Here is a 22,187-nt window from a genome sequence, read left to right as displayed (position 1 = left end):
ATAAGCACCTAATCAGAGGTAAAGTGTGCACACCACACCCAGGTTAGAAACCATGCTGAATCCAATACAGATGTAGAATCATCTTTATGCTATGTTGTTTGGGGCATAATGAGAAAGTCAACGTTCAACACAGGCCAAACTTTTCATACCTGAATTGTTTGTTTTTGAGACCCAGCCTACTATGTAGACTTGGCTGGCCTGGAATGTGCTGTGGAAACCAGGCTGGCTTCAAACTCACATAGATCTGCCTGTCTCTTCCTCCCCAGTACTGAGATTTAAAGTGGGACCACCACACTCATCTTCCCTGAATATTTTTTTTTACCTCTGTTGGGTCACAGTTACTAATCCCATGGTTCCCAGGGTTTAGTCATACCTGACTTTGGGGCTGAACGAACCTCATTTCTCCGACGCCAACCAGCTTCTTTCTGAAATACATCAGTAGAGATGAAAGGGAAGGCTGGAGGATATCAGTCCTTTCACGTGCTTCCTCTTTGTTTCTATTCCTTTGTCCTCGTGATTGTTCACACCAGTCCAGAACAGCCCGTGATCCCATCCCAGTGCACCTAAAAAGAGAAGAAACAGTAAAAAACAAAGAAAAAGATTGATTCAGTGTGTCCACGTTGAGAAAGAAACAGGTAAAGGAATCTAATCCAGTGACTTCCGGTGCCTTTGGGGTACTGATAGGAACTGAGGTTAAACAGCAAGAATCGGACAGGGCAAGAGGTCGGCATAGTTGAGCACTCTGAGTTGAGGTGTTCTTTTGGATCCAGTTCTCCAAGGTGGTCCAGAGTTCTTGCTGCTCTCTTGTAAGAGAGTTGCAGTCCGATTCTTACAACATGATCACTTCTGCTCCAGGGTGCAGCCTCACCATCATGGAGGATTGAATTCACTTCCTTCCAAGGAAATCTAAGGTGACTTGCCAGTTTAAGATAATGACCTACCTTTGTGTCCCAGGTAGACAGGGACACAAAGAACAGAAAGGAGATAGATTTAGGGAGACAGACACTGAATGCTACCTGTACCTCTACAGAGTCAAGCAGGAGCCTGAGCCTCAAAGAGATAGGCAGCCACAAAGGCAAAGACGCCATCTTTGTCTTGCTTTTAGACCCCTTGTAGGCTCAAGTAATCTCTAGCAGCAGTTTCAAGTGCTTGTTACAGCACCACCAGCATCCAGTGCCCACTCTGATGTCTGCCTGGTACCATGTCCCATAGCCCCCGATTCAACACCAAGACTCTGGTGTGACTGAACAGCAGCATCACATCCGATGTTCAGCTGCTAAGCGTCCAGGCTTCTGCCCTCCTCCTGGGGGTGGCTGGACACCTTCCTCTTCTTCCTTTTTTTTTTTTTTCTTACAGTACCTCAGTGTCCAATTCTTGGTTTTGAATTCCCTATAAATAGTAAGGTGGTGGAGGAACTAGAGCAAAATATGCCAAATTGGTCTATCATTTCAAGCTGAAATTGCTTAAGGACCTGCAACTTCTTGAAAGGGTGTTTTGGCCTGTCTTCCCCCACAACAAGCCATAATGTTTAGGCAAGAATATCCTTCACCTGCCAATGGAAATGAGTCACCAGAGAATGGGAACTGGAGCTGCAGTGTCCCTTGTAGTGTAGAACGGCCAGCCAAAGAAACCCACCCTGGCCCTGAAACCAGAACTAGTGAAACACACACACACCCTGGCCCTAGAACCAGAGCTAGTGAAAGAAACACTTTAGCCCTAAACCTAAGAAACACACCCTGACTCTGAAACCTGAGCCAAAGAAACACACTTTGACCCTAGAACCAGAGCCAGTAAAAGAGCTATGCCTTAGCCTTGAAAACAGAGTCAAAGGGCTAAAAAGGGCCAGTGAAAGAAACACAGTTTGATATCCTGAAACCAGAGCCAACTCTGCCCCCTGACCAACTAAACCAAGCAGTCCCTGAGCAAGAGAACTAACCAATCCCTGAGCAGAAAAATATCCCTGGGAAAAGTCTGCCCTTAAGAAGCCCTATATAAGCCTCTCTGCCTGGGAGATGTCCTTTCCCACCTTGGGTGAGGCAATCACTCTCCCGGACTCCTTCCCAAATAAATCTCTTCCTTAAAAGAGTCATGGGTGAAGGTCTTCTTTCACTAGTGTGGATCAGAAGAACCTTTACTGATGTGTTTCCTTTGCCGGGCTGAGCAGAAAAGCCAGAAGAAACAGTTACATCTGCTGGGAAACTCCCTTAGGGGTATAGCACTTTTTGTCTGAGCTGGAGGAGATTCCTACATTTCTGCAGGGACTTCCCCTTTAGCAGAGAGAAGTAGAAGAAGTAACATCTTGGGCAGGAGCTGAGCAGAGGAGAAATGGCTAGCTCTGCTAGGACGTTCCCTTAGGGGAGCTAAGCAGAGCTGGGCTGTAAAGACTCTCTCTAGGAGAGGAGCAGAATTGTTGCATCCTGCAGGGAGACCATCCCCACCACACCCCAGCTTCAGGTATAGCCTGGCTCCCCCACAAGTCGGGATACCTCTCCCTCCAGAGCTGTAACACTCGCATCCCTGATGTAAAACTTGGTCATCCCAGATCTTGGTGATGAACACCGACTACCATGGACTCATGAACAGATACAAAATTCAGTTAGAAGCATAGCTCATTTCAATTGCACACTCAGTGGCATCCCACGGGCTTCTACCCTCCCCTTTAGGACATGGCTGGAATTTATACTGCCCGACCCTAGATCTTCACTGTCCTGTTTGCCATCCTTTCCCAAGTTCTTAGTCCAGATGGTACATAAACGCCATGCATTGGTCATTTCTCTGGACTCTTTTTCCCTTGTGCAGGTTCCCGGGACAGGGCAACTTAAAGCCATTAAGCAGGGTGATGCTTGTCTTGTAATGTTAGCACTCAGGAAACAGAAACAGAACCATGAATTCAGTGTCAGCCTTGGTCAAATATAAGTACCAGATCAACCTGGGCTACACAGAGAGGCTCTGTTTAAAAGGGGAAGACTGGAAAAAAACATGGGCCGGGGTACACACTATGAAGATGGGCAGAATGGCTTGGCATCCAGTCGAAGGGCATTAATGTGTTAGGCCAGTATTTGCTGCTGTTACCTAGCAATCCTGCCTTGGCCTCCTAGGTGCTGGGAACACAGGCATGTGCCATCTTACCTGCCATAAATACTAAGTAATGAAGAAATCAATGAACAGCAGTCGGGATGATTTGGAAGCCTAACAACCTACAAAACCTGTGTAAGCCACAGTGCGGTGCAAATAAAGACCAACCAAGCAATGAAGCAAAAGCTTCTGAGCCCGAACTTTTATCATCCCCAAACCACCTGCATTTTTGGCAGCGCCTCAACCGCAGGCCAAGGAATGCAAATACATTAGCATGTAAAGGAAGACGAGGTACAGGTGTGCCCTATTTTTTTTTTTTTTGGTTTTTCGAGACAGGGTTTCTCTGCAGCTTTTTTAGAGCCTGTCCTGGAACTAGCTCTTGTAGACCAGGCTGGCCTCGAACTGACAGAGATCCACCTGCCTCTGCCTCCCGAGTGCTGGGATTAAAGGCGTGCGCCACCACCGCCCGGCTAGGTGTGCCCTATTTTAACACCGCTTGGCATGAAGAAGCGGGGCTCAATTAAACCAGCAGTTACAAGAGGACACCCGGCGTGAATGATTCGAAGTGCATGTTTGACATTGGGGGCAAGGACAAAGATTAGAGAGCCTACCAAGTTCTGCCTGGCCCGAGCAACTTAACTGTTGCAGCATTAGCGCTTAGCTGGTTCTCGTGAAAGTTCTGTTTTTAGTTTATGAGCGACTTCCACGTGGATGTCTGTGATAGCTACACCACTTTCCACTCCCGCTGGCAGTGAGGAAGGGGTCTCTTTTCCCCATGCCCTCGCTGGCATTTGTTGCCATTCATTTTCTAGCTCGTCGGTAGGTAGCCATTACAACTGCCGTGAGATGGACCCTCAAGGTTTTAATTTGCATTTTTCTGATGGCTGAGTGTCTTAGTGTGGGTTTTTATTGCTTTGAAGAGAACATGTCCAGGCAACTCTTATAAAGAAAACACTTAATAATTACTTCATTACTAAATCAGTTTAACTGCTCACTTACAGTTCAGAGGTTCAGTCCGTCACGGCAGGGAGCACGGCGGCGTGCAGGCAGATGTGGTGCCGGAGCTGAGTGGACTACATTTTGCAGGCAACAGGAAGTCGACTGACACACCGGGTGGCATACTAAGTCTATGAAAGCCCAAAGCCCGCCCCTCCCCCCACAGTGACACACTTCCTCCAACAAGGTCATACCCACTCCAACAAAGTCACACTTCCTAATAGTGCCACTCCTTTTAAGATTATGGGATTCTGGGGGCCCCTATATCCAAACTACCACACTAAGGAAGTGAAACACTTTTTCAAGTATTGGCTATGTGTGTGGATTTGACGATCAGAAGATTTATTCTTGGGGGAGTGTGCTTATGTTTATAGCTGCATATTCACAATAGCCACGTAATGGAACTGGCCCAGGTGTTCATCAGCTGAGAAATGAGTAAAGAGAACGCAGACAGGGTGGGACCTTACTCAGCAGTAAGAAATGAAGGCATTGTAGCATTTGCAGGAAAATGCGTTGAACTGCAAGTAATCATCTGAGAATAAGATTCAGAAAGACATTGCTGCATGTTTTCTCTCATGTAGATTACAGTTCTTTTAGGTGTGTAGGTCATGAAACAGGAAGGGGCAAAAGATTGTGGGATGGAGGAGTAACAAGAACAGATGTGTCACTGAAACAGTTGGATTATGGGGGAGACCAATAGGATTAGTCGGAATAGGAAGAGGTCAGAGCATAGGAAGGGGACAGAACATAGGAAGGGGTCAGAGCATAGGAGGGGGTCAGAACATAGGAAGGGGTCAAATCATAGGAAGGGGGCAGAGCATAGGAAGGGATCAAATCATAGGAAGGGGTCAGAACATAGGAAGGGGTCAGAACATAGGAAGGGGTCAGAACATAGGAAGGGGTCAGAACATAGGAAGGGATCAAATCATAGGAAGGGGTCAGAACATAGGAAGGGGTCAGAACATAGGAAGGGGTCAGAACATAGGAAGGGATCAGAACATAGGAAGGGGTCAGAACATAGGAAGGGGTCAGAACATAGGAAGGGGTCAGAACATAGGAAGGGATCAGAACATAGGAAGGGGTCAGAACATAGGAAGGGGTCAGAACATAGGAAGGGGGCAGAGCATAGGAAGGGATCAGAACATAGGAAGGGGTCAGAACATAGGAAGGGGTCAGAACATAGGAAGGGGTCAAATCATAGGAAGGGGGCAGAGCATAGGAAGGGGGCAGAGCATAGGAAGGGGGCAGAGCATAGGAAGGGGGCAGAGCATAGGAAGGGACAGAGCATAGGAAGGGACAGAGCATAGGAAAGGGACAGCATAGGAAAGGGACAGCATAGGAAGAGATCAGAGTGGGGAAGTCCATATGGAACCACGTGTATATACAGGTATAACGAAACCTATTTGGTAATTTGTTTGTTTGGTTTGGTTTTGGTTTCTCTGTAGCTTTGGAGCCTATCCTGGAACTTGCTTTGTAGACCATGCTGGCCTCAAACTCACAGAGATCAGCCTGCCTCTGCCTCCTGAGTGCCAAAATTAAAGGCATATGTCCCCACTGCCCAGCTCCTAATGGGTAATTTTTAAAACTAATTTTTTAAAAAGTGGTTATTGTCTACCTTCCACGGCTGTCAGTAGAGATAGCAGAGTGACTCCCTGAAGCAAGAGCTGTATAACCAAACGGCTGCCTAATCTGCTTATTGTAAACCAGGTGGTGGTTTCTCAGGCAGGTGGCTGCAGGAGTCAAACAAAGGCTTGTGTTTTGTTTGTGGTTTTGTTTTGATAAGGTCAAAACTCACTTCGTAGTCCATGCTGGCCTTGAATTCTTCATTCTTCTCACTCAGTCTTCCTAAGCACTGGGATTTCAGGTATGTGTCTACACTCGAAGCTTTATACTGTGATCAGGGCTTTGTTCTCAGATTCCTCTAGCTCTCTCATGCTCACGCTTATTTCTAATTAAATACAGCCATTTGGTCATGCCTAAGTGAAGGATTCGGGAGAGGGGAGGCCAGGGGATGATGTCAGTGTCTTCCTCAATCACAGCCAACGTCATTGACTAAGCAGCTATAGGGTTGCAGCTTCCCAGTGTGCAGACCATCACTGTTGAACCGCCCAGCCCCAAATCATGTAAGCTAATCTAATAAACTCTCTTTTCATATATACTCATCCAATGAGTATATTGATCCTCTAGAGAAGCCTGGCTCAAACAGGGAATGTTCTAACCATGGTCCAGATTCTGAAAACATAGAGAGAGAACTCCCCAACTTTTATGAAGGAATGGTATGTAAAGTCACACATGGCTGCTGTCTTAGGGTTTCTATCTCTGTGACAAGACACCATGACCAAAACGAAGTTACGGTGAAAGGGGTTCAATTGACTGATACTTCAGCATTGCTGTTCATCATGGAAGGAAGTCGGGACAGACACCCAAACAGGGTAGGATTCCAGAGGCAGGAGCTGATGCAGAGGCCATGGAGGGATGCTGTTTACTAGTTCGCTTCCCATGGCTTGCTCAGCCTATCTTCTTACAGAACCCAGGACCAGCAGCCTGGGGATGGCATCACCCACCGATTACTAAATGAGAAAATGCCTTACAGCTGAACCTCAAAGAGGCATTTCCTCAGCTGAGGCCCCTTCGTTCCTGATGACTCTATAGCTTGTGTCAAGTTGACACACAACAACACCCGGTACAGACACTCAAGCACCTTCACATATAACTACAAGGGAGCAGATGCTACCCAAGCCTGGATGCTACCTGGAGGGAAATACATAGAGCAGCTGCCATTGGAGAGTGTTCCCCAATAACAAGAGCTTAACCAATGCCTGGTCTGAAGCTGAGCCAGGCACTCACCAGAATGTGGGATGGGGAACAAGATATCTCCCTTTGGCCCAGGAGGAAGCAGAGGCACAGAAACGGGGTTCACCTACTCCCACACAACTTTTGAAACAGAGTGTTAGGATTTGAACTCTGACCAGAAAGCCATACTCTAATCATGCCAACACTACTGGAGAAGAGAAAGAATATTTTGGGGAAACAGGTCAAAAACAGCCTAGTCTTATAAGACCCTAACTTTTGTAAGCATAGTGCACTTCTATAGCTGGTAATTTTAAACATTTCGTTTTTATTTATTTTCTTTTTTTCAGAGATGTATTTTATGTATATGTGCCTGAATGTATCTGTGTACCACATGCGTGCACCTACCCACAAGGGCCAGAAGAGGGCATCAGATCCCCTGGAACTGGGGTTATAGGTTATTTTGAGCCACCATGTGGATGATGGGGACCAACCAGGTCCTCCACACATGCTCTTAGCTATTAAGCCATCTCTCCAACCCCCATTATTTCCTTTTTATAAACTGACTTCCTGCACATGACGTGGTTTCTAGTCACATGAACAACCAGTTTTAGACACACATGATTATTTTGACGAATATGATGTTCTCAATACCAACGATTCCATAAACACTGCACGCGTATCTATAGAACACATTCTTTTCCCGAAACGAATTGGGAAAACAATTATTTAATGAGCGCTCACTTGACATGTAACATGTTTTCGGAGGCCATCTTATGTGAAAGATGACCCTGTTTCAAAGCAGGAGTCTGCCTCACTCTTTATTCAATTCAAGCCCCGAGTTCTTCAAGCAGTCCTTGCAAAAAGTGGGTATTTAGCAGATAATAGTGAACAGAATGAGAACTGCCTTCCATTACTCAAGCTATTGTAAGTGGTTTTCCTGACTCTCTTCTGTGAACTCCTTTAGTAAGTACTGGGCTCCACAAAGCTTCTGCATCCTTCACTGTTTCTATGGTAATTCTGTCTGTGTCTGACAGTGTCTATTCACAGATACACAATCTTCACTCATTCAAGGTCCAAGAATAATGGAGAATTAGCAGCGTTTCCTCCAGGAAACCAGGACATCATTATTTGGGGACATATGATTTCCTTCTATCTAATTTTTATTTTGTGTGTGTGTGTGTGTGTGTGTGTGTGTGTGTGTTTGCACATGTGTTCATGTTGGAGGACACTGTACCTGTGCATGGGGGTAGTGAGCAAAGGTGTCATTCCTCATGTACCTTCCATCTTTTGTTTGAAACAGAGTCTCTCACTAGCCCACAACGTGACCGAGAGGGCTAGACTAGCTGACCTTGAAACTTCCAGGGAGCTGCCCATATCTGCCTCCCCTCTCCCCACGAAGGGAATTACAAGTGCACCCCATCCAACCCAGCTTTTTACATGAGTTCTGGGATTGAGCTCAGGTCATCATACAAATGAGCCAGTCTTTTTGGTGCCTGAGCCATCTCTTCAGCCTTATTTTCTCTGTCTGGTTGAATGCCTGTACTGGATTCAACTCTTAGGCAGAGCAGGGGTGCAAGGCATCTGAGCCTGATTCCCAAAATTCCCAAAAAGCGAACCCAGAGCTCCCTCTGTCTGGTGAGACCGGAACAGAGGAATTTCAAGACAAAAGATTAGAAATGACAGATAGCTTCTTCCCATTGCTTGAGGGGGAGCTGCCTCACTTCAGAAGGAACTGTTTAATTTTTTAAAAGAAGGATTTAAATAAAGCCCAAGGCCCCCCGGGGTGTAGAAAATGCAAACTTGGAACATGAATATTAATGCTGGTTCTCAGGGTAAATGTTGACATGCATCCTCAAGGCGAGCATGCAGCTGAAGGACCTCTTAAACTCGAGGCAGAGAAAGAAATGCAAGAGCATGCCCCAAGACCTGCCTCACTGTGCAAGACGGGCTCTAAGCATTTTCAAGGAATCGTTATGAAGTATTGGGGAAGAATTCTGACAGGCAGAAATGATGGGACATTAACTTTAAAAGGTTTCCAGCTGGGTGTAGGGGTGCATGACTGTAACCCCAGCACTTAAGAGGAGGAGCCGTGGGAAGTATGCACTTGAGGGCAGCCTGGGCTACACAGCACAGTGAGAGCCTCTCGGATGAGCAGCCGGTTTCGCCATCTTCTTCCACATCTTGTTGCTTTCAGTTGCATTTCTCTGACTTCCTGGGGCTCCTTATGTGTTGCTGCGAATGTCACCCTCTGTGAGTTGGAAGAAAGAAAGGACTCCTAGGGAAGGAAGGGATGGCCTGTGTAGATGTAACTATTGAGGATTTGAAGGGAAGAAAAGGCTGCCGTGTCAATTTAGCGCCAGGCCAACTCCTCCATATACAGAGCGGTAGGCCTGCAGCTAAGTTTAGCATTGGTCAACAGATAATGGCCTCCATCCCTGGATTCTGGGAGAACTGGCATCTGCATGTTTAGAAATTCCCCTCCCAAATGACCAAGTGGACACCACAAAGGTGGCCCTTGTCATCTCTAGCAAAAGTAACAGAAGTGATGGAGGCTGCCCAGCAAGAATCAAAGGAGCAACTGGATCAAGAGTTTCTAAGGAAATTAGGTATAATCCCAGCAATGGGAGGCAGAAATAGGATTCCCGAGGCTCTGTGGCAGCTAGGCTACCCTCATCAGCCAGTTCCAGGTTCAGTTGGAGACTGTCTCAAGAAGTAAGGGAGGGAAGCAATTAAGGAAAACACCGACTTTATCCTATGGCCTCCCTAAGTCTGTCTATGTCTGTGTTTCTCTCTCTCTCTCTCTCTCTCTCTCTCTCTCTCTCTCTCTCTCTCTCTCTGTGTGTGTGTGTGTGTGTGTGTGTGTGTGTTTCTCTCTCTGAGACAACTGTGTGTGTCTGTGTGTGTGTGTGTGTGTGTGTCAGAGACACAGTTTCTGTGTATGTATGTGTGTAAGAGAGAGAGACCCTATCTCAAACATGAACCAAAATGAGAAACACAATGGAAAAGAAAGTGAGGCTGGTTGTCCAGCCTCATCCTGAGTCGGAGACACCTGAGGGTTGAAACTCAGTGAATGGGACCTGGAAACATCCCAGAGCACCTGCAGATTATTTGGAAGCCAGAAACTGATAATTGCCATGTTTGTGCCTAAGAGAAGTAGAGAAGTGTCTGGTCTCCCTGGGCTGACCTTTCCTCATCAATAAAGATGGTGCATAAACTCAAAAAGCTACTAAATAGATTCAAGTGATCAGAAGGAGTAATTATGAGACTAGGAAAAGTTCACTCTGAAGTATGAATTATGCATGTTGAAAAATTATTGGTTTTAATATGTAACGTGTTGGAATCGGTACTATCTTATTCCAAAAATTCTAATTCATATTAAGTCAACTCAGAATAAAATTTGAATATAAGTTAATTCACTCTTCATTTCTTTGATGAGAATAAATACTTTTTGTAGCCCAGACTAGCCTTATATGAGCAAAGACGGCCTTGAAATCCTTATCTCCTGTCTCAGTCTTTCAAGTTCAAGACTTTCATTCTTTGAAAGAAAAGAGAAAGCTCCAGGCCATCCTGGACTATAAAGAATCTGTGTCACAAAAACAATGTGAAAGAGAGGAAGAGGAAGGCAGAGGAAGAGGAGAAATGGGAAGGTTTTTCTTCACTGAGCTCTGAGAAAACAGGCCAAGGAAGAGACCGGCTTCGGGTTGAGGGCTTTAGCCAAGTCAAGACCTTTGTAAAATGCCTGGGCCAAATCTTCACCACGTAGGGTCTCTATTATCTTGCAGCTCTGTCAACTAACCAAAGAGAGTAATGCTCTAGCTATTTAGCACTGGGGTATAATTTGCGTGCAATGTAGACATGAACTTTTAGAGACTGTTGTGCCTTATTTAAATATCTGATCAAATGCATTATAAGAAATAGCTTTCCCCAAAGTCGTGGAGAAACATTTGGCCTAAACACAGCATACTGGAAGTACCAGGAACAGCTTCCCAGAACAGCATTCAAACAGTAACTGACCATAAGCTGGTATCAGAACAGCCATGACCACTATGTTGGGTTAGTTTTAAAGTGTGTATGTTTAACATGTTTTCTTTTATTAAACTGCAGCTTCCTTTGGTACTGTCCTGCTAACCGAGACCACTTCTCGACTGTCTTTCCTTCTTGCTTCCCCCTCCCGCTCCCGTGTCTTTTCATCAACCTCAAATAAGCTGCTAATTTTATCTCCACACCTTCTTTGGGAGTCATGCAAACTAACACAGCAAATCTGGGCCAAATATTGTAATGGCTTTTATTGTAAATTTATGGAGAGATAAGGCAGTCTAGATGAATAATTAGATAAAAGCATACATGGATGGGTAAAGCTGAATGAAGAATGGATGATAATCAAATGGATCATTTGGATGGATGATTAGTTGATGAGACAGATGGGTTATTGGATGAATAATGGATGGATGGATGGATGGATGGATGGGTGGGTGGGTGGATGGATGGATGGGTGGATTGATGGATGGATAGATGGGTGGATGGATGGATGGATGGATGGATGGGTGGATGGGTGGATGGAGGAGTGGGTGGATGGATGGATGGATGGGTGGATGGGTGGGTGGGTGGATGGGTGGATGGATGAATAGATGGATGGGTGGATGGGTGGATAGATGGATGGGTGGATGGATGAATAGATGGATGGGTGGATGGATGGATGGATGGATGGATGATAGATGGATGGATGGATGGATGGATGGGTGGGTGGATGGATGGATGAATAGATGCATGGGTGGGTGGGTGGATGGATGGATGGATGGATGGATGAATGGATGGATGGGTGGATGGGTGGATGGGTGGGTGGGTGGGTGGGTGGGTGGGTGGATGGATGGATGAATAGATGGATGGGTGGGTGGATGGATGGATGGATGGATGGGTGGATGGGTGGATGGGTGGATGGGTGGATGAATGGATGGATGGGTGGTAGGTATATGAAGAACAGATGGGTGGGTGGGTGGTGGGTATATACCTGGATGGGTAGTATCTGCTGGACAGATGAAGACTAGCTGGCTAGTTGACTGGATGAATGAGGATCTAATGGGTGAGTGAACAGATGAGTAGGTAGAGAGATACAGATGAACAGGCGAGAGTAGATGGATGGAGGCCAGCCGGGCGAATGCGCGGGGGAATGAAGGGTGTAGCAGAAGATAGCGCATACATGAAATCAAGAAAAAGAGTAATGATATGTGTGAAAATGTCAAAACGAAACTCATTGCTTTGCATGCTAATGTTAAAAATTAATTTTAAAAGTAAGATAAAAGCATCCTTGGAAAGAAGCAGCATTCTATGTATTTTATCTGAATGTTCATATTGATTAAATTCATGTCTTCTTTAAAGGTGCCTTAAATTTCCCCCCGAGGATTTGATAGTGGTTCATCTCAGCTCTCTGAAGTACAGATGCCCTAATATAAGTGTTCACATCCCGGTTTTCTCGTTCAGAAATTATCCACTCACCAGCATCTCGTTACCTCAGTTACCTACTCCCCTCTCCCACTTGTACCGTTTTTGATCAAACCACAAATGTCATACATGTATTTTAGTGTCTCTGCCTGAAAGACGAGAGCTCTTAAAACAGTATTTACGGTAATCACACCTAAAGTCATAACTAATTTCCTCATCTCTTACAATATCCAATCAGTGTCGGATTATCTACTTAATGCCATCATTTTGCGGCGTAAGGGCACTTCAGATCTGAAGATCAGGGCTCGGCATTGTAACTGGCTGACGTTCTGCTTAAGGCTGTTCAACTAGGGGTCCCTCCTCTTGTCTCTCTCTCTTGCAAATGTGTGCCTTGAATAATCAGTGTGTTTTAACTTAACAAAAGCTGGCAAAAACCTAATGCACACTCTGTTTTTGTTTGCCATGAGTCTTGTAATTTATACCACAGGGTGAAAGCCACTGCTCTGGGGTGCTTTCTTATCGTCTGCAGGCTAATAATGGAAGCTTTTATTTATATTGTGGAAAGCATTTTCTAAATGTCAATGGTTGGAGGTTTCAGGAACAGGCGTGCGTATATGAAAGTGAAATAAGGAACTCTAGGAGGCTGGAGAAGCAGAGAACAAGGAAGAGCCAACAGCAAATGCCAAATCATTTTGTAAATCTGGAAATCCGTCGTGCCGCTTCTTTGCTGAAAAATCTTTCTATGGATTTCCATGATGTTGATGGTGAACTCCAGATCCCCTGGCCCTGCCCTTGCCATCTCATCCGCAGGCATCTACACCCTGCAGTCCTGTGAGCTTCTCTCTAGAGCTCTCAATGCGGTAGGGCCTAGCGCTTGCCGGGTATTGGACCTGAATAGGGCTGCTCCTCACTCTGGCCTTGCCTGCTCACAGTGGAGATCTGAGCATGTGCGCAGTTATCCCCAAGGTTAAATATGGGCAAGTTGAAAAGCAACAGACAAAATGTGCCTGTGGCCAGCAAGAAGACTTGGCTACAGTTGAAAGCAAAAATCAAAGATGCCTCTGATGAGGTCCAGACATGATAGGTCGCTTAGCAACTGAAGCTTGAGGTAGCATTTGGAAGAGGGAATCGGTGTTTCTGTTGGTTGGTTGTTCTGTTGATTGGTTGGTCTGTTGCTGTTGTGTTTGTTTCTGGGTGGTGGTGGTGGGGGTAGTGTTTAGACAGATTCTCACTGTGTCGACCAAGCTGGCCTCAAGATCATCAGCCCCCTGCCTCAGCCTCCTAGGATTGCAAGCACCGACCAGCAAGTCCATCTTAGAAGTGGAGTCACTAGTGAGGACAGGTCCCTCAGATGTAGTGTGAGAGCCAAAGTTAAATTTTAGGTTTTAATTACTATACCTTAGAGATCCATGACACAAAAATGTTTCTGATCCGCCAGCTCCTTGCCCAAGGACAGACAGTTCCTGAAATGCTGGAGGCTGTTGTTTATGGGGGATAACAAGCGACAGGTTTTCACTCCCCTAAACAAGTTTGTTTGACACATCTGTACAGGATGCGTTTGATCACATGTGGGCGGGAGGTTCACAGGCAGGAAATACATCAGGATGTGTATGCTTGCCTCTGATTGGATATAGCCTGGAGAACATCAGGATGTATGCTTGCCCCTGATTGGATCTGATCAGAAATACTTACGCTACTGTAAAACTTGATTGGGGCATTTCCCAGGAACTTGGGTATGGACCTGAGCAGAGCTCATCCACCTGGCCAGTATTTAATTAAGGCTTGCTTCAAACCTGACTTTAAACTGTGGTTGTGATCTGATTCTTGGCCAGGGGATTCACAGGTGAACTCTGGGCTGAAATTTGTTTCCAGATCACAAAGCAGAGCCGCACATGCCCTCTCTGTAAGAAACATGGAGAAGTGAGCCCTGAAAAACAAAGAAGAGCTGTGCCACACAGGAAGTGCTAGTGAGCAGAGAATTAGCCAACAGCGGCTGGAAAGCTAAATACACATTGATCGGAAACTGGAAAAACCTAAAGATGCATTCATTATAAATAGTGTATTGGTTTTAATTTTAAAAAATAATTTGAGTGGAAAAAAATCACATGGAAGGGACATTGTGGAGAAGCTGAGTTGTTCTGAAGTTTCGTCCTATTCCGGAGACTTGTTTTTATGATGGCTACTGTTGTTTCGATCAATATCTCTCTGTGTGGCCCAGGCTGGTCTTGAAATTATATTTCTCATGCTTCTGCCTTCAAAAGCAGAGGTTAGACATGTGCACCACCATTCCTGGCTACAAAGAAATACCACACTTAAAGTGGTTATTTTTCTTATTTTGCTATTTTGGGTTGCTTGTTATTTTTGTTGTTATCATTTGAGACGTGGTCTCAAGTAGACAAGGCTGGCCTCAAACTCACTGTATAACCCAGAATGATCCAGAACCTCTGATCTTCCTTCCTTCAGGTCCCAAGTGCTCAGATTAAAGATTGAATATATACATTTCATGTTAAAATTTAAAAAAATATCATGACTGGTGTGGTAGTACATTCCTATAATCCCAGCACTTGGGAGAAAGAGAGACAGAAGGATCTGATGTTCAAGGCCATTCTTAGATACACAGCGAGCTTGAGACTAGTCCAGGGTATGTGAGAGGCTTAAGAAATAGTAAAAAGTAAAAAGAAAACAAAATAAAAAACTTTTGAGCTGTATACTTAAGATGTATATAGCTAATGTGTATAAAATAGTATTCCACTTTTAAGTCTCTGTGAGAAATGGTTTCATTTGATTCCCTCTCAACATCTCTTTGGATACAAATGTCCTTTCTTCACAGGCCTTGGACCCACTGGTAGGTGACACTTCAGCGCTGTCCTTTAGCCTCCCTGCATCCACACCCTTGTCCTTGGAGGAGCACGCGCTCTCGACTCTAGATGTGGGCTCAGCCATGTGGCAGGGGTCACCTACCGGCAGTGATGCGATTTGCTAGTTCTTGTCGCTCAGAAGCCTTTAGCAGGCATTATTTCCATTCTCCTCCTACTGTATGCTCTTTCTACAAGCACAGCTTCCTTCCTCAGGGTAACCACAATACCTTCAGCCTGGCCTCCTGAAATGAACCAGGACTGTACCCCGCTTGCAGGATCTCCAGAAACTGGAGTCACTGGGGAGCTGAGGTTTCTGAATTTTAACCCTGCACAGCCACTTCATGCCACTTGCACACTTTTGAGCTTGTTCTTCCTGCTTGCCTCTGCTCCCCACCTAGTGAAGGGCCGCTGCCTTTAAGGAGCCATCCTGGGTGCACCCAGCTGGCATAATAAACTTTTCTCTCCCCACCTATGGCTTGGTGACTCTGTTTCCCAAAATTTCCCACAACAGTTTAAACTGTTAAACTAGGGATGGTGTTCACACCGTATTTTGTGGATGCTGGCTAATAAGACTTTGTTTTCCTTGGAAGTCCTGGGACCAAACCCTCACGGGTAGCGAGGGATGGTTCTACACCCACAGCTGAAGCTGAGGCTAAATCTTCTGTTTCCCTCTGTGGGGTCTCTGGAATCTTCCTCCCCACAGTACTTTTCATAGTTCAGCCCATGAGGACTGGTCTGAGGACACAGCTGACACAGCTCAGTAGTAGAGCACAGACATGCTCTATGCAAAGCCCGAGGTTCGAGCCTCAAGAAAAGCAACTATCTCGGGTTGTCTAACTCCCGATTGACTTCCAAGCCTTTCCCCATTTCAGCCTTGCCTATCTCACGCAAGACTCTGCTCTCTACTTTGTCTTCCACAGCCCACTCTGCGATTTCAGCCCCATGATGCACCGCCAAGCTAAGTAGTCTGAGGCTTTGCATAAGAGGTCCGGTCCCCCCTCTCTTTCCCTTCTCTCCTCTGGTTGGTCTTCACATAGCCGCTGCCTGCCCATGCTCCACACCTCCCTCTAGAGCCTTCATCTGTAGGGATCTGGCTCCTTTCCTTCAGAGCTGCCTTTGTGGAATTCGTGTGTGTTCTGCACTGCAAGACTGCCGCTGATTTCTCTGCTTTGCTGTAGAGTATTCCTCCGCGTGTATACTTCTCTATTTGGCAGGCATTTGAGTGGTCAGAGTGAGGTCACGTGAGTGTCCCCAAGACCATCGTAGACTATCTTAGGCACCCATAGGTGTGCATTCTTCTTGAGCATACACCTAAAAGTGGAACGAGTGTTTGTAAGACATGGTTCTGTCTTTAGCTTGAGTAAACACTTCTTATGGTTTCTTAAGGTGGTGGCTCTGGGCTCATTTGTGCTCCCTATGTGGAATCCCAGCCAGCGGCGCCTCAGAATGTGACTGTTTTGATGGCAATGTCTTTGGAGAGGCCATTCAGGTTAATAGAGTGGGCGCCGATCCAGCATGAATGGTGTGACTTTAAAAAGAGAGCATTTGAGCACAGAGGAAAAGCCATATGAGAACAGAAAATGGCCACGTAAAAGCCTCAGCTACCAGCGAGATGGGCTGGGGAGGTGGCCCAGTGACAGAGCATCTGCCTATGCATGCAAAGACCTGGGTTCAGTTTTCAGAAGTGAGAAAAACAAACAGGTGGGCCAGCAGTATGACTCAGTGGGTAAAAGTGCTTGCTGCCAAGCCTGACCATCCGTGTTTGGTCCCTGGGACCTACACGGTGGAAAGAGAGATCAGACACCTGAAAGCTGACCTCTGACCTCTGTACATGCTCCACGGCGCACATGCTCCTGCTCGTATACACACAATAAATGCAGGTGAGAAGACTTTTTAAGTGAAGGAGAAAGTCAAAGGAGAAACCAACCCTGCTGACTCCTTCACCCTGGTCTTCCAGTCCCCGAACCTAAGCAAATGTATTTCTTTTTTTTTTTTCGAGACAGGGTTTCCCTGTAGTTTCTAGAGCCTGTCCTGGAGCTAGCTCTTGTAGACCAGGCTGGCCTCGAACTCAGAGATCCGCCTGCCTCTGCCTCCCGAGTGCTGGGATTAAAGGCGTGTGCCACCACCGCCGGGCCGCAAATGTATTTCTACTTACTCTTTCATCTACTCAGTGTGCTCTGCAGACACTTGGACATCCTAGCAAGCCATCTTCACAGTCAGGCCACCCAGGTTGCCCTGTGCCCTCAATAACACTTGGATCATCCGCCTCATTTATTTTACCCACACTGAGCATGGGGAATGAGGGCGCCTGGAGATTTGCATGTGCATTGCCCTGAAACAGCTAATGGGCTTCAGCTGTTCCTTTTAGCATTCTGTACTATGTGGCCTTCACCTTTGAAGGACACAATGCTGATGGGCCAAAGACGCGACTCAGCAGTTGGGTACTTGCTCCTATTGCCCAAGACCAGAGTTCAGTTTCCAGCACCCTCGCGGAGTGACTCACGTGACTCACAACTGCCTGTATCTGCAGCTCCAGGGGATCCAACACCCTCTTCTGGTGCACTCATGTGGCATGCACACGCGCGCACACACACACACACACACACACACACACAGGTTCACTGTTAGGCAGCCAAGTCCCCTTATCTCCCCTGCCCTATATAACCCAGCACCACCCCCACATTCAATCTCTCTTTGCTAGACAGAGAGGAGCCTAAAATCTAGTCTAAAGTCTCTTTACCAAGCTAGGCATTCTTAGAACTGTACCCCTCAAGTGGACCCCCTTTTATTCATTTCTAATAGGAGTTACGGAGGTCTGGAGCCACACTGGAACTTGGTCTGGAGAGGACAAGAAGGAACTCTGATTTTGACTGAATGTAGAAGCCCTGAGACAGACAGAACCCCAGAGACCTCAATGGCCAGAGCAGAGTCACCCCATTGTAGAGGTGTCTCCTTGTAGGAAAGAAAGGATGAACTTGTGTTCACGGATGCTTATTATGTGATACTCAGTGAAATGATGTGAAATCATCCACAACCTCTGCTCCATAATCTCCAACCGTCCCTCTGCCTTGGTCAGGCTCACCCTCACTTTCTCTCGGGGGTCTACATGAAACCTGCGCTCTGGTGTTTCAAAACCAATTGCCTTGTCCACTTGATCCTGCTGCCTGTCACCTCAGCCAGGAACAAGGCTCCTCCTTGTGATCAAGAGCTTGCAGCCTGGTGCTGGAATCCTAGCCTGGGTCTGACATCACAGTCAGGGCCGAGTGGAGAAGCGATTCCTCCACGCATGCCAGGCTGGGGCTGCCGTCACTTCTGAAATGTCTAAGCACAGAGGACGTCTGAATCAGAGCCTCCCAGGCAGCCTGAAAGGGCACAGTTATTTAGGAAGACCTGTTAGTTCGCTTGCACCCTCTGGCTGGTGCAAACGGATTCCTGTACATTTTAGAAGCAACAGAGCTGGCAGGATTGGTGGGTAGAATAGATATCAGAGGGCTGGTCCCCACACCACTTCTTGCTGGTTTGAAATAGCTAAGATGATTAACACTAGTTACTGGGCTCTCAGCGTTCCTATCCTCAGTTCACACAAAGTAAAAGCTCAAGAAGAGCTTGGGAAATGAAGCGCTAGCTCAACCGTGAAGAGCAGACGCTGCTCTGGCAGGAAACCTGTCTGTGCCTGGCTGTTCAAGGTCCAAATCAAGGCCCAAGGGATCCGCTGCCCTCTTCTGGCCAGTGTGGGTATCTGCACTCACATACCTATATGTATACCTACACAATTTAAAATAAAACAACTCACAGGAAGGCAGAACAAAAGAAAGGAAGAGACAGACAGACAGACCAACAGACAGACAGAAATTTAGAGACCTGAATTTGCTGGCTGTAATTCCAGCACTCAGGAGAGGCAGGAGAATAAGTTCAAGGCCAGCCAGGGCTACAAAGCAAGACTCTGTCTCAAAGCAAACACTTGTGCCAGGTGACGGTAACACAAGCCTTTCAGCCCAGCACTCAGGAGGCAGGCACAGGTGGAGCTCTGAGTTCGAGGCCAACCTGGTCTACAGAGCACGTTCCAAGACATCCAGGGCTATACAGGAGGAACCATGTCTCCCGGGGAAAAGAAAGAAGGTTTTTTTTTTTTTCTTTTTCTTTTTTTTTTTTTTTTCCAGAAGGAACTAGGAGTGTGGTGAGGGAGAGATAGATGCTTCAGGGAACTGAAAATTGGTTCCTTCCTATTTCAGGGCCAAATGGGCAAAGGAGACAGCCAGGTCCTGACTTGAAATGGAAGAGCAGCCAGGAGCTGCAGAGCAGGCACGTTTCCATTCTGATCAGGTTGCATAGGATAGAAAATATATGAGCTGGATAAAGAAGTTATGAAATGTCTCCAGCCTCAGAGCTTCCTCTGTCTGCCTGGTGTTAGCAGAGCTATACCAACTAGGTTAGCCATCTTTTCCAAGACTATGACAATTACCCGAGACAATCAACTTGTAAAAAGGAAATTTTTTGTTTGGGTTTATGGCTTGGGGGCTTCTGATTAATAATCAGTTGACCTTATTGCTTTGAACCTGTGATAAGCAACACATGGCGGGGGTGCCTGTCAGGGTAAAACCACCAGCCTCATGACTAAGAAGAAAAAGGGTTGGGATTGTGCCTCCTACAGTTTACACACACACACACACACACACACACACACACACACACAGCATATTCCTGTTGACCTGAGGCCTACCACTAGAGCAAACTTCTTTTTTAATACATTTGTTATAGTTCTCTAAGAAGTTTATATCTACATGCAATGTATTTCGTTCATATTTACCCACCACTCCTCCCACTAACTCCTCCCAGAACTCCCTCCCAATTTTCACGTCCTTTTATTTTTATAACCCACTACTGAGGCCAATTTGTGCTGCCCATATATGCAGGAGTGTGAGGCCACTCACTGGAGCACAGGCACAAACTTAAAGGAAACAGGCTGTAAGGTCTCTCTGCAGCCATGAGCTGTCAATAACCCTTCTGCTGGGGGTGAAAGCTCATAAGCCCCTCACCCATCTGTGCTGGAATGCTGACTGGCTTGATCTTGTGCGGGTCTTGTGCAGTCAACCACAGCGGCAAATGCAGCATCCACAAATGCAGTGGTCCCATCAAAGTCCAGGAGACATTGTTTCTCTCAGTTCCTCCCTGTCCTCTGACTCTTACACCCCTGCCACCTCCCCTTCTGTGATGTTCCCTGAGCCTTGGAGGTGCGATATGTATTTATGAGAGCACACTTCATAGACTTTCCCCCAACTCTCAACAGCACCAAGCTCACAAGCCTTTAGCCCATGAGCTTTGCGGGGATAGCAAAGTCCAAACCATGCATCAGCTTTCTCTTGATTGTTGTTTATACAGTATATCTTTTTTTTAAAGAAAGAAAAGCCCTTTACCATACACCTTGGGCTGTTTCTCCTACTGGTTATTCTCCACTTTTCACCGTCTTGGTGGTTATTCGTTCTTAAGAGCCTGCAGCTGCCCCCTTCACCTATGGAGCATGACCACTTCACTAGGGGTCCTTGTCTCCCATAGATAACAGCTGTCAATCACCTCATTCAGAAGAGCAATTTTTTTTCATGCTCCCTGTGCACACTCTCCAATGCACTTCCCGTTGCATCTGGATGAGTTAGAATGCCCCCTGCAGTCAACGCACAATGGAGACAGAAGTTACGCTCTGCGCTCTGCCATTAGGCAGGAGTGACAAGGAAAAGGGTTTGCATGTTCAATACAGAAGAAAAAGATTCTGGATACGTTCAGTCACAGGTAGCTGAGCCCACAGATAAAAATGGCCAGTTGTATTTTTCTGTGTCCTGCGTACTTAGCTCTTGAGCATCAGGCTGCCTCTTTGGTTTGGGTCCCCGCCCCGCCCCCACAGCTTCTCACTGCTGTTGCTTCATGATGTGGCGATGTGAGGTTGTCTCTCGTCTCTGAGCAGCATGGATATTAGAGCCTCAGTTATGAAAAGAGGAACACTGGCCGCCAAGAGACAGGGATGGGTCAAGACGCCCCCACTCCCTTCCCTGAACACATCTCAAGGCTGTGCATTAGCGGCCCCCACTCCCAGCCTCTGTTGCCTCACAGTCTCCTTTAACTCTCTATTCACAGCTGCCCCGAGAAGGGGCATGTTATGTCCCCTTTCATCATTTCACCGAGGACAAGAATGAAAGGCCCATGATGGCACAGAATTACCGTTCTTTTTAGATTATTTGAAACACTAATGAGCCATCTTTCCCCCAATTTTCCAAAGAAATATAAGTGTCGAGTGTAATTTCCAAACAAGAGATTTTTTGACAACTTGAACACTGCGTAACTAGGGAGAAAGAACGTCTCAACGAGAGGACATGGACACACTGGCGCAGTTCGTCCCTTCCTGCAGATGACCTTGCTTTCATGGGAAGGGGCAGCCTGGGGGGAAGGTGTCACATGGAGTGCCAGGAGGTCTTCTTCCTGACAGCTGCCCGCACACTGTAATAGAACCCAGCAAATAATGTGTGTCAGGCAGAGGATGAAGGAAGAGATACTCTCTTCTCCTCCTGGTTTCTAGTTTTCCCATTATAATTATCTCTTGACTGTGTGACAGACCACATGGCCTCTACAGGTCACTAACAGCTGATGTAGCTAAGGTTGCGTCCCCATCCCCTCCCTAGCTCCTCACCCACTTAACACGGCACTGTTGATACCTGCTGAGCTTAACAGCCCATCCCTGTGAGGTCAAGAGCTCTGAGCCTGTGTAGCTGGTCGTCTGGGGAGCAAGGGGCGTCCATCCATGATGGAAGGGTGGCCCCTTCCTTTAACCTGTCACTTCCTTCATTGAAAGACCACGACAGAGTTTCCTCAAGGCTCAGCCTGAGGGAGCCTTGAATGAGATGCTGGAACTGTGTCACCAGCTTCCAGTCGTGGAAGAAGCTGCCTAGGGCTCCTAATTGGTCCACTGCTGTTGTGTAGGCGGAGACTGCTTATTCGTTTCCCGCTGCCCAGACCCGAGTAATGACACGAAAATCATAT

The 22,187-nt window shown here is 46.6% G+C and overlaps 1 protein-coding gene across 2 annotated transcripts in view; it reads right to left on the bottom strand.

Annotated features, from left to right (window-relative positions):
- The window catches only part of Hsd17b2 (hydroxysteroid 17-beta dehydrogenase 2), an 88,043-nt gene that overhangs the window by 1,496 nt on the left and 64,360 nt on the right, over positions 1 to 22,187 (bottom strand). Inside the window, exon 5 of one of the 2 annotated variants that reach the window (XR_005283280.1) lies at positions 374 to 563. Coding sequence is in view for 1 of the 2 variants with exons in the window: in XM_038312309.1 (XP_038168237.1) it covers positions 436 to 563 (128 nt within the window). In the remaining variant the exon portion in view is untranslated. The remainder of the gene's footprint in view (positions 1 to 373; positions 564 to 22,187) is intronic. The other variant, XM_038312309.1, reaches the window with a different exon arrangement.

This window comes from Arvicola amphibius, chromosome 15, assembly GCF_903992535.2.
Source record: "Arvicola amphibius chromosome 15, mArvAmp1.2, whole genome shotgun sequence".
In the NCBI taxonomy this organism is placed as follows: domain Eukaryota; kingdom Metazoa; phylum Chordata; class Mammalia; order Rodentia; family Cricetidae; genus Arvicola; species Arvicola amphibius.
The sequence above is the reverse complement of the archived record's forward strand: the minus strand, read 5'-3'. Positions and strand labels throughout refer to the sequence as shown.